We start from the raw sequence: 13,122 nt of genomic DNA, 5'->3' as shown, positions 1-13,122 counted from the left end.
ACTGCATGCTTAAACAACATTTTTATGAGAAATAATTATATCTCCAAAAACAAAAAGTTTTAGTTAAGAGTGGAGTTGTTTTTACACTTTTAAACCTCTGTAATGTCTGGTTTAATTAATACATTCAGATTGCTGAATATATGCTTTTGCATTTAATCTGTTGTGACAGATTGTTTTGTTGAAGAATATGAAGAGAATAGCTATGTATTTTTAAAAAGGGAAGACTATTTTAATGGCCTTTCAAACAACAGTGTGGATATTCTTTGATTGAATACAAAAATATAGAGTCAAAGCATCTGTCTGGCTCCGTTGGTAGAGCATGCGACTCAGTGTCATGAGCTTGAGCCCTGTGCTGGGCATGGAAATTACTCAAAATTTAAAAAATACATATACACATACACACACACACACACACACACAAAGTGTCTTTCTTTCTTTCTTTCTTTCTTTCTTTCTTTCTTTCTTTCTTTCTTTCTTTCTTTTCTTTCTTTCTTTCTTTTCTTTCTTTCTTTCTTCTTTCTTTCTTTCTTTCTTTCTTTCTTTCTTTCTCTCTCTCTCTCTCTCTCTCTCTCTCTCTCTCTCTCAGAGAGAAAGTGTTTGCAAGCAGGAAGATGGGGAGGGGCAGAAGAGAGAATCTTAAGCAAGCTCCATGCTGTACTCCAAGACATGGAGCTCGATCTCACCACCCTAAGATCATGACCTGAGCCAAAATCAAGAGTTGGATGCTTACCTGACTGAGCCACCCAGGCTCCCCTGAAGTATATTTATTTCTTAAATGTCAGTAACAATGTGCAATTTCAAACCATACTGATGAACATTTACTATTCCACTATAGTAATATAGTGAACTTCCACTATATTAAAATCTACTTGTCTGCTTTACACTTTGAATCTCTTTCCTATGCATAATTTTGTAACATGATGCATTGGTCAACTGGTCATTTGGAAAATACTCGTTCACTGTGTAGATCTTCCAAATGTTGACATTTCATTGCACACTATCAAAAAAAAAAATTGAAACTTTGATACACTACCCAACCTTATCAGAAAAGCCTACAAATATTGAGAAGCTTTCAAGCTCATGGTTGCACATACAAGTTTATTCAAAAATCCTAATTTTCATTTAAAAGCTCAATCTCTATCACTGGCAGCATATGTTGGTTATTTTCCTTGAATGGACAGGCTCAATTCATTCATTTTTGAGAAAATGGCTGCCAAAGCCACATGTCTGAAAACCATAGTTTGTCAATCATTGTTTTTTTTTTTCCCCCAATCATTGTTTCAAGTAAAAATTAGTTTCCATGAAAATAAAGCTTATTTAGCTTGGAATTCAAAGGACTGCACAAGTACTTTTCTTCTTATGCTTCAGTCTGCAGCAGAAACATTTAATGCACATTTCCCATTTCATCACACAGAATTCTCAAAAAAAATCAAGATTTAATAAAATAATGTCCTAATGCTTCATCAAAAACAAAATGAAACTAGCATGTTTTTTGCTGCTGTTTGTTTTTACTCTAAATTTATTGTGGTAAAAATATAATGACTCTTTTTTTTTAAGATTTTATTTATTCATGAGAGACAGAGAGAGAGAGAGAGAGACACACACACACACACAAACAGAGGGAGAGGCAGGCTCCATGCAGGGAGCTTGATGTGGGACTCCAGGATCCCACCCTGGGCCAAAGGCAGTCACTAAACCGCTGAGCCACCCAGGGATCCCCAATACAATGACTCTTAATATGGTTTGGAAGCACTATCTTAATCCTTGCTGAGATGCCAGCAGTTTCACACATCACTGCTTTTGCATCACTAATATAAATACCAAAACAGTGAGTAAGGCAAATAATAAGTATTATTATGAAAAGAGTTTTAACTTTGCCAGTGTCTGAAGGGGAATCTGAGACAATCTCCTCAAAATTCTAAGGACCAACTTTGAGAATCACTACTTTAAGGTACTCTCAGTTAGGCTCTGCTAAGAATATAGATAATGAAATAAACAGATCCTTCTAAAATTTTCGGTGTACAGATAGTAGGCCATGTAAAAACTTAGGTATTACAACATTACATTACAACTCAGAGTTCATGAGTTTTTACATTATAAATTTTAAGTAGCTGGAGAGATTGGAATGCAAATGATTTTGTCAAGTGTGCTGTACATCACTGGATACCAGAAAAGTCTAGAAAAACACCAACAATTTAGGTTCCTTTGTCTTCTGTTTACTGAATAGAAGTAGTCATTAAAAAAATGGGGGACAAAAAAATGGGGGACAACTGGAAAATAACAGAAATAATAGTTTTTGGGGTCTTACCATGTGTCAGCACTATTATGAAGCACTTTACAATGTATTAACTCGTTGAATCCTCACAATAACACTATGAAGCAGGTTTAATTATTACCCTTGATTTACAGATGTTAAGTAACTTATTCATAGACATTCTAGTAGTAAATGATGGAGCTCAAAAATGAATTCAGGTACTCTGAATCTTGAATTGTGTGCGCTTAAACAACCACAGAGCATTTAACCAACCACAAAAGTATTTCAGTTTTCTCTGACACATCTTTAATGACTGCTTGCTGATGACTATATTATCATTCAAAAACTCAAGCTTGTTTATGTAAATAGGGTATTAGAGAAAGTAGGGCCTAAAAAAATCCTAAATAGATAAGCCACAGAACTAGCAAACTGCCATGGGGGGGGGCGGGGGGGGGGGGGAGGACGACAAGAATTTCCAAAGGCTCAAACAGAAGACTCCCCTGAGTGGCTCATAATACCCAGTGATAAAACACAGAACCACTGTGAGAAGATGCTCTTCACACTACACCCAGAGGTATCCCTCTTCCACTTACCATATTAAGGTTGCCATTTCAGACTTTTCACAGTAAGTTGAAGATTCAGAAATATAATCATTTTTTCACGTTGATTCTTCCATCATTTCCCACAAATAAGATTAAAATTATGCAGATAAAAAAGTTGGTATAGAATACAATCATAGGGATCCCTGGGTGGCGCAGCGGTTTAGCGCCTGCCTTTGGCCCAGGGCGCGATCCTAGAGACCTGGGATCGAATCCCACATCGGGCTCCTGATGCATGGAGCCTGCTTCTCACCTCTGCCTGTGTCTCTGCCTCTCTCTCTCTGTCTCTGTGTGACTATCATAAATAAATAAAAATTAAAAAAAAAAAAAAAAAAAAAAAAAAAAGAATACAATCATAGAATTTTACAGAATAGGAACTTAAACTGTTCCTACTACAGAAGATGGTAAGAGGCTGTTTAGTGCCTTAACCAAGGTTACACAGCTAATTAACAGCAGAACCCAATGCAAGTTACTCTCCATCCAGTTCTTCATACATATCATGCTATCTTGGATATGCCCTACTATAAGTCTCATCCCCTTCAAGAGTTCATTTGAAAGTTTGTTCAGATGCATCAATACAAATTTGTATTTCTATTGATACATTACAGATCTATATAACACCCACTACTGACATCAAACCCAACCTGAAATAGAATTTTTTAAAAATGATGAAGCACTTTTAAAAGCTTACGGTTAAGACTCAAAAAGTATTAACTAATTTATCTATTTGGTTTTCCAAACACTTCAACAGTAAATAGATCAGCCATTATGGTCAAATATCTAAATTCATGTTTCTTAAAAGTACAGTAGATACCAGAAGCGCACTTACTAAAAATGAGATACCTAGGGGTGCCTGGGTGGCTCAGTCTGTTAAGCATCTGACTCTTGATTTCAGCTCAGGTCATGATATCAAGCCCTGCATTGGGCGCTGGACTCCTCATGGACTCTACTGGAGATCTCCCCCCGCCTCCCCGTCCCTCCCCATACTCGAATGGACACTCTCTAAAATAAATGAATAGGGATGCCTGGGTAGCTCAGCAGTTGAGCATTTGCCTTTGGCTCAGGATGTGATCCCAGAGTTCTGGGATCGAGTCCCACCTGCATGAGCCTGCTTCTCCCTCTGCCTATGTCTCTGCCTCTCTCTCTCTGTGTCTCTCATGAATAAATAAATAAAATCTTTTAAAAAAATAAAATAAAATAAATAAATACTTAAAAATAAATTCCTAGTATCATCCCCAAATCAACTGGGTGTCTGAAACTCTCAAAATGGCATTTTATAAAGTTCTCCCAGTGATTCTTATTCATTCAAAAGATATTTATTGAACAATCACTCTACAATATCCTAGTGAGAAACAGAAAAGCGAGTACAAAAGCATTTTATATATTAGCTGTGCTAAGAAGAAAAAAAGATAATAAGGGAGTGACCGACCTGAAGGACTACTTTAAAAAGAGCAAACACAGGATTTTTAGGTGATGAAAATACTCTGTGTCATATTATAGTGATGGATTCATGTCATTATATATTTGTCTAAACCGACGGAATGTACAAACACTAAGAATGAACACTAATGCAAACTATGGACTTTGGGTGATTATGATAGGCAAATGTAGGTCCATCAATTGTGACAAATGTACTACTCTGGTGGAAGATACTGATAACGTGGGGAAGCCGTGCAGGTGTGGGGGCTGGGAATGAATAGGAAATCCCTATATCTTCCTCTTAATCTTGCTATAAGCCTGAAACTACTCTAAAAATAAAGCCTTCAAAAAAATTTTTTTAAAAAGGGGAGTCATGGGATCCCTGGGTGGCGCAGCGGTTTAGCACCTGCCTTTGGCCCAGGGCGTGATCCTAGAGACCCGGGATCGAATCCCATGTCGGGCTCCCGGTGCATGGAGCCTGCTTCTCCCTCTGCCTGTGTCTCTGCCTCTCTCTCTCTCTCTGTGTGACTATCATAAATAAATTAAAAAAAAATTTTTTTTAATAAATAAAAATTTAAAAAATAAAAAAAAGGGGGAGTCATAAAAGGCCTTTCTGAGGCAGCATCTGAAGTGAGGAACTCTTCACTCAAGAAAAGTGGTACTTAAACTTAGTGTGCATCAAAATCACCTGGACTTGTTAAAAACGGATGGCTGGTCAGAAGGTCTGGAATGGGGCCCAAGAATTTGCATTCCTAACAAGATCGCAGATGATGTTCATGCTTGCTGCTGGTCCAGAAACCACACTTTGGAGAACCACTGATCTAAAAGGATCAGCTAAAAAATGTGGATAACTTTGGTGTGTTACAAGAACAGAAAAAAAGGCCAGTTAGCAGAAAGGGTAAAATGCACCCGTCACTGTTTGAAAAACACTTAACATGTTGACTTGAGTTACAAGTTATGGCTCTCTAGACCAGAGAAGAAACCAGTGTTCAATAATACCTTACATTTGCAAGCATTTCACAGTATTTTCACATTTATTATTTCATTTGACTTAGTAAGATGTAAGTGAAGGATTAGCTACGTTTTGGAGATAAAGAAACTGAAGGACAGAAACATTATAAACCACCTTTACAGAAAACAATTAAGTGGCAGAACTATGTCCCCTGACCCCAAACCCAGTGTTCCTTCTATAACTTTTTTAAGATTATATTTATTTATTCATAAGAGACACACACAGAGAGAGAGAGAGGCAGACACACAGGCAGAAGGACAAGCAGGCTCCATGTCGGGAGCCTGATACGGGAGTCGATCCTGGGACTCCAGGATCACATCCTGGGCAGAAGGCAGGCGCTACACTGCTGAGCCACCCAGGGATCCCCTAGAACTCTTTTTTAAAGAGCAAAGCAAAGGATACATATAGGAGTTAATACTAATACATTATTTTCTAAACTCCCTGTCTAAAACTATGATGGCTTCCAGGCTTGATTTGTTTTAGCTACTAGTTAGAAAGCAACATTACCTTAAAATGACAATGCTTAGTCCCATCTACTTTTCACTCCTAGCTCAAAAACAAAGGATGGAGAATGAAGAGGGAATTCACAGACTATTACTCTCTCTCTCTCTCCTGCATAAATATCAGAGAGCCAATTTCATAACCTCAGTCTTCCAGCCACATCAGTCAAACACAATTCTCATCTTGTGTTCCTTCTAAATCTCTCATCTAATCCAGGTTCCCAAAAGAACACTGAATCCCACACATCTCCCTATACTCATGAGGCCATGAGCAGTTAGTTATACACACCCATTATCCACCCTCCATACACCCATTATCATTTAGTAACTTCACCATCAAATCCTTATTCTTAATGTAACATTCTTACCTGTATGCCTCAATAATACTTCAAACACAAAACACCCATAACTGAAATCATTATATCCTCCTTTCACCACAAACACATACACACCTGCTTCTGTTCCTGAATTATTTGTATTAAAAGCACTGCTACCCACCTAACAAGAAACCTGGAACTCATCCTAGACACATCCTGTCTCCCCCACACCAATCTCAACACCTCCCAACTTCATTCCCATGGCTACTTAGAATTATTTACTACTATTAATTAAATAGCTGCCATTTCATTACTAACCACCATGTACTAGTTACCCTACGTACACACTTCATTCTATCATAACCCCATAACCACATGAGGTAGGTAATTTTGTCCTTGTTTCCAAACTGAAAAAATTAAGGCTAAAAAAAAATTAATCTGGGATCCCCGGGTGGCGCAGCGGTTTGGCGCCTGCCTTTGGCCCAGGGCGTGATCCTGGAGACCCGGGATCGAATCCCACATCGGGCTCCCGGTGCATGGGGCCTGCTTCTCCCTCTGCCTGTGTCTCTGCCTCTCTCTCTCTCTTTGTGACTATCATAAATAAATAAAAATTTAAAAAAAAAATTAATCTATCCAAATCATAACTGGGAAGTAAAAAGTAGACACCCTCACAAAGTCCATACCTTTCCCCCATATCAAAATGCTTCCTTAACATCTGTTATTAGTGCTTTATTAATTCCAAATGCTCATTTCTCTATAAACTGTCAAGATTCCCGTCCTCCAGCCCTGCCTCCCCTTCCTCTTCGATATGTGATCTTTTTGGATAACAAAAGTGATTCTTTTATCCTCTTGATAAAAAAAAGCCCTTGGGGCGCCTGGGTGGCTCAGTGGTTGAGCCCCCTGCCTTTGGCTCAGATATTGATCCTGGGGTCCTGGGATGGAAGTCCTGCATCAGGCTCCCTAAAGGGAGCCTGTCCCTCTCTGTCTCTCATGAATAAATAAAAATCTTAAAAAAAAAAAAAAAAAAAGGCCTTCATGGACACCTTGTCTACACTGTACAAGACATACTTTACAGGATGAATCCCAAACCCTTTAGTACAGGTCAGGAATCCTTTACTTGAAGTTCCAAATTTCAAGAGCTTTGAAATGTAAAAGTTTTTCATGAATCTACAACAAAACCCTCCCTGAATTTTAAGTTATTAATGTCTATTCCATTAATGGGATACTTGTATGTTTCACTGCAGAAACATGAATGTGTTTTATAATGACTAGTTAACCTTTAGCTCCAGAGATGTGTAAAGTACCCTGTACCCTGAAAACTCCCAATCCAGTGAACTCACCCTTCAAGAAACCTGCTCAATGGTTTCCTTTTCAATAAAGTTCCCCTGACCTCCTGATTTGTCGCAACCACTGTACCAAGTACCCACTGCCACCACTGCTGTTGGCAGGATATGTGTTTCACCTATAGGACTATGAACGAGCCCTTCACTCACCATTTTATTCAATCCTAATACACTGTCTGGATCAGTAGGGGCTCCTTAATTTACAATGAAACCCAGCTGTCTGTAACTCCCCATTCCCTTCAAAGCTCATTTCTCCTTCACCCCTGAACCTGAGGATATTTCCCAAAACATGCAGGCCCTTCAAAGCTCTTCCGATTCCAGAGTTCTCCTTCCCAATGTCATCCTAAAACTACTTTCCATCAGACGGCTTCTCTCAGCCCCAAACTCTCCAATACCCTTTATCCGCCCCTATTCAGTCCCTAGTCCTCCTGTCCCCCTAGCCTCGAACGTGTCAAGTCCTTCCTTCCACGGCAAGTCATCCTCACAGCCCTACTGCTTACCTACTCCCTTCTCAGTGCCTCTCCCGCTACAGGCCTCTCCTCCCTCAACACTCCTGCAAAGCGGTTTCCAGCCCGTCTCCTGCCTCCGTCCGAGTCCAGCAGCTCCGAACCTGCGCTCGGCCGGGAGTCCACGCCTTCTCCGCCAGGATCCGCACACCCAAGGCTCCCCTGCGGCCCGTGTCCCCTCCCCCCGCCTCCAGCCGCCGGCACCCCTCCCTTCACCCCCCCCCCCTTATCTCTGGCGGCCCACCTTCTTTGGAAGGCGTCCCGGGGCCGTGTCTTTCACCTCTCGGACCCCTCGGGTGCGCTCCGGTCCGAGGAGCCCCGGGCCCGAGCACCTCCGTCCCCAGACCCTCCTCGGCCCGGACCTCGGGCAGGGCCTGCCGCTCACCTTGCTGGATGTCGCCGTTGCTGCCCCCCGGGATGGGCACGCTGAGCTGGCGCTCCGGCTCGGGCAGGCAGCGCAGGCAGAAGGAGTGAAGGCAGGGCAGCAGCTTGGGCTCCGCCTCACGCCGGCTCTGCAAGCTCTGCTGACACACGGCGCAGGTGTCCAGGAGCGAGGCTGGCGGTCCAGGAGGCGGCCCCGCCGACGGACCCGGAACGGGAGCCGAGGCTGGGGCTGGGCCCGGCGTCGCTGCCGCCCCCCCGGGAACTCCAGGGCCCACTGAGGCCGCAGGGGCTGAGGCAGCCGGGGCCGAGCCGGAGGAGGCCGCGGACACCCCCCCGTCGTCGGGCCCGGCCGCGCCGCTCTCCGCGCCCGCCCTGCCGCCTTCCTCCTCCTCCTCCTCTACCAGCACCGCGGCGAGAGGCGGCTCCGCCTCCTGCGCCGCGGGCCCGGCGGCCCCGGCAGTTACCGGCGCGCTACCGCTGCCCCCGCCGCCGCTCTCAGCCTCGCCGCCGCCTTTGTTTTCCGCCATGTTTTCCTCTTTGAACCCGCCGGACCGCCCCGCGCCGCCCGCCGCCCGCGCCGCCGCCGCCGCCGCCGCCGCCCCCAGCCCCAGCCGCAGCCGCAGCGAGAGCGGCAGCCGAGAGCGAGCAGGCAGCCGAACGAACGAGAGCGCGCGCGCACGCGGCGCCCCCGCCCTCGCGTCGCGCGGCTGAAGGAGAGCGGGCGCGGCGCGCGCACGTACGCACGGACGTCCTCCCGAGGGAGGCGGGAACTCGCGGCGCGGGCGGGGAGTCGGCCCCGCCCCCTCTCCCGCCGCCGGCCCCGGCGTGCTGCGTCCGCGCGGCAGCCCTGCTGCTCGCGGGAGTCTCTGGAGCCGGCGGCCGCGGACGCCGAGCAGCGCTTAGTCGGCGGCAGTGGTTGTGAACCCGGACGCGGCGGTGGTGCGGGGCGAAAAGCGGGAAAGGGTAGGAGGCGGGGAGGCCCGGACCGCTCGAGCCGGCGACTCCCGGGGGGCGCCGTCCCCGGGGGCGGGCGCGTCTCGGCGCGCACCTCGCTCGTCGCACGGTCGGACGCCGCAGCCCGCCGGCTCCGAGGCGCGCCCCTCCTGGGGCTCCGTGCCTGTGCCGGCTGCGTTCCTTTGGGTGGTTGTGCCATGGGGAGTCGTGAAGAGGGGCCTTCCTCTGGAGGCCTGCCAGCAGAAACCGGCTGAAAAGATCCCGTGAGGAAGAAACTCTTTAACAGCTATTTTTAGCTTCTTGAGGTGGTTGATTCTCAGACGTTGCTGCGTGTCAGAAAACCTACTGAGGAGCTTTTTCTTTAGGATTTTACTTATTCTTGAGACGCACAGAGAGAGAGGCAGAGACACGGGCAGGGGGAGAAGCAGGCTTCCCCCAAGGAGCCCCATGGGGACTGGATCCTGGACCCCAGGATCCCGCCCTGAGCCACCCAGGCGTCCCCTGAGGAGCTTGCTCAAAGCAGAGATGCCAGGGCCACACCCCAGACCTGCAATCAGGAAGTGAGGGTTGTGGGGGAGGGCTGGTGGATGTTGAAAAGTCGCTTCGGCGGATTCCGTGGTGCACCGGTATCAGGTCCTGAGAGTCTCACTTAAGTGTCTTGGGGGAGGGGGGGGGCTTCCAAATGCCCTAGTAATATCGGCAATAGGCGCTTTCAGAAAGGTTTGTCTTTATTTGAAAACAAGTACTGGGGAGGTTTATGTGGAGCAGCGGCTGTTTTAATGTTGGGATCATGAAGTGCTTTCGCCTTCTGACAGTGTCCCCAAGGAACTGTTAACTCTTTGAGCTCGTACAAGTCCTTAAAGTAAACCACCTCGAAACATTTTTTTTTTATCTCCTGGCTCAAAAATACCGACCTCTTAACTATGTATTGGGGAGTGTTTTCAGAGATTACAGCAGAAAGCAAAGGAGATCTGTGCCTTCAAGGAACTTGCAGTCTAACGGAGATTGACGGTAAATTGACAGTAAATTTATGCCAGGGAGTGATAAATACTATGAAGACCAAATAAGAGTAAAAGAAATAAGAGATGACTGAGGAAGGCCTCTGCTGATAGATGAACAATACTTGTGGGTTCTTGCAGAAGAGTGTACCAGGCAGAGGAACAAACAGTAAGTACAAATGATCTGAGGCAGACAGGGATTCTTGGCTTGTTAGAGGAACAGGGAGGAGTCAGTGGGCCTTGAGTGGTTTGAACAAGGGAGACAGTAGTAGAACATGAGATAAGAAAATTAAGGGGGCCAGGTCATAGACAGAAATGATCCTCAAATTTTTAAACTTCTGTGCCCTTGAGAACAACTTTGACAAATTATTTTCTCAAACCTCTGTAAGTAGTTGACTCTGAAATATTTCCTCATGCATGTTAGTTGCCAAGAGTGCAGTTACTGACATTTTGGAACACTGACATTTTAAAATTGTTAAATTACTTTTAAATCTACCCAGTGGAGGGATCCCTGGGTGGCGCAGCGGTTTAGCGCCTGCCTTTGACCCAGGGCGCGATCATGGAGACCCGGGATCGAATCCCACGTCGGGCTCCCCGTGCCCGTGCATGGAGCCTGCTTCTCCCTCTGCTTGTGTCTCTGCCTCTCTCTCTCTGTGTCTATCATGAATAAATAAATAAAATCTTTAAAAAAAAAAAATCTACCCAGTGGAAAAGTAAACACTAAAGTGGTTTAACAAACACCACCATGCAGTTTAAGCACCAACATCCATCAAAAAATATATCTTGGGGGCGCCTGGGTGGCTTGTCCACTAGCCTCCATCACTTGACTTTGGTTCAGGTCATGAATTCAAGGGTTGAGATCCAGCCTCAGGCTGGGCCCAGGGCTCAGTGGGAGTCCGCTTCAGATTCTTTCTCTCCCTCTGTCCCTCCCCCTGCCAACTCAAGTGCTCTCTAAAAAAAATTTTTTTAATGTATTTTGTTAAACACGGAAAAAAATAAGTTGTTACTGGGAATGTCTTAATGAGATGGCTGATAGTTTTATTTTTCAATTAGTTCATGTAAATCTGGATGTGTATAACATTTCTATGAAGAGACAGGGTGTGGTGTCGATTCCATTTTTCATTTTTATAGATGTATTTTAAAATGCATTAAAAATGTGTCTGTACATATTTATTTATATATATGTGTGACTAATTCTCTTAAAACTATTCTTAACTTGGGGCACCTGGCTCAGTTGGTTAAGCATCTGCCTTGGGCTCAGGTCATGATCCCAAGGTCCTGGGATTGAGCCCCATGTCAGGCTCCTTGCTCAGCAGGGAGCCTGCTTCTCCCTATCCCTTTGCCCCCAGCTTCTGCTTGTTCTCTCTCTCTATGCTTTCTATCAAATAAACAAAGTCTTAAAACAAAAAAAAAATCTATCCTTAACTTGTACCCATTGGAAAAATTTCCTCTGCTGGAGCATCCAAGGACTACTCCTAACCTAGTTTTAAGATGCTGAGTGGGATGGGAAGGCTTGGATGAGTTTTGAGCAAAGACTCAAAGTAGTGAAGAGTCACTATGACTGCTTCCTAGAGGGATCACATGTCGGGGTTCAGAGCAGAAGAAAGACCAGTTAGGCTGTTACTAGAATAATAGTCAAAGAATACTGGGTTTTTGGACCTCCATGGTATATGTGCAAATGGTGAAAAATACTGAGTATATATAATAAAGAGCAAATAAAGAATTTTCTCCAAATTCATTTTAAATAAATAATGGGGCTGAATCTCTCAACCAAAAGTTTTGCTTCCTTGAATTTTTTCTTAACCTTTTGATGCCTATCACTTGCCTTTATTTATTAAGAGCTAGTATGAAAGTGTTTTTGAAAACTACATAATTTTCTAGAAATTACCCTTTGTGAAATTTACTGTGTGCTCTGAAATGGCAATCCCTGGAATTAAACTGTCACACAATATTTGGGGACATTTAAATATGCCCAGGTACATCTTGAGACACCTGGCTGGCTCAGCGTGTGACTCTTGATCTTGGGGTTGTGAGTTCAAGCCCCATGTTGGGTGTAGAGCTTATTTTAAAAATAAATAAACCGGGACGCCTGGGTGGCTCAGTGGTTGAGCATCTGCCTTCAGCTTAGGGTGTGATCCCAGAGTCCCAGGATCAAGTCCCACATCGGGCTCCTTGTGAGGAGCCTGCTTCTCCCTCTGCCTGTGTCTCTGCCACATTCTGTCTCTCATGAATAAATAAAGTCTTTAAATAAATAAACCAGCAGACAGACACCCGGGTATGTCCTTGATTTGCAATAGTAGCTCAGAAGTCTTAGGGGAAAAACTGAAATCATTCATGAGGCTGAGACACCATATATACGAATCTGTCAGATGGAGAATGCATAGCATAGAGGCTGAATATATACCCTGGAGGCAAAATGCCTGATTTGAAGCCTCGTTCCTCCGCCTACTAGCTGTATGATAACTTAGTTAACTTGCCTTAGTTTCCTCAATTGTAAAAAGGTGTTTGATCCTAGTAGGACCTACCTTAAGGTTGTTGGACAAACACTTGTAGAGTACTTACAGTACCTGGCACATTACAGTAAACCTAAAATGAATGTAAAAGTAGACTCAGAGTTCCCTAAAGGGACTGAACTAGAGGGAGAAACAGGTACCTCAGAGAAAAATCTCAAAAAGAGAAATTATGCTATGTGCTAAACTTATCAGTGGATATAAGTAGAGGTTGTGTCCAGCTATTCCCCTGGCCAAGGCTACTTTTTACTTCTGACCCTCTTGCACGAGCATTATGAGAAAAACAATTCTGAAATAAAGGAGAGCTATCTGTAGGTGCCTGGCAG

At 44.5% G+C, this 13,122-nt stretch overlaps 1 protein-coding gene across 2 annotated transcripts in view; it reads right to left on the bottom strand.

Moving 5' to 3' along the window:
* TRIM33 (tripartite motif containing 33) overlaps positions 1-8,896 on the bottom strand; it is a 116,807-nt gene extending 107,911 nt beyond the window's left edge. For both annotated transcript variants that reach the window (XM_072769703.1, XM_072769704.1), the window contains exon 1: positions 8,336-8,896. In XM_072769703.1, the coding sequence (XP_072625804.1) occupies positions 8,336-8,861 (526 nt within the window). In that variant the 5' untranslated portion in view covers positions 8,862-8,896. The remainder of the gene's footprint in view (positions 1-8,335) is intronic.
* Positions 8,897-13,122: the final 4,226 nt, after the last annotated feature.

The sequence above is a fragment of the Canis lupus genome, chromosome 12 (genome assembly GCF_048164855.1).
Source record: "Canis lupus baileyi chromosome 12, mCanLup2.hap1, whole genome shotgun sequence".
NCBI lineage: Eukaryota > Metazoa > Chordata > Mammalia > Carnivora > Canidae > Canis > Canis lupus.
Note: the sequence above shows the minus strand (reverse complement) of the source record. Positions and strands in the feature narration are given on the sequence as shown.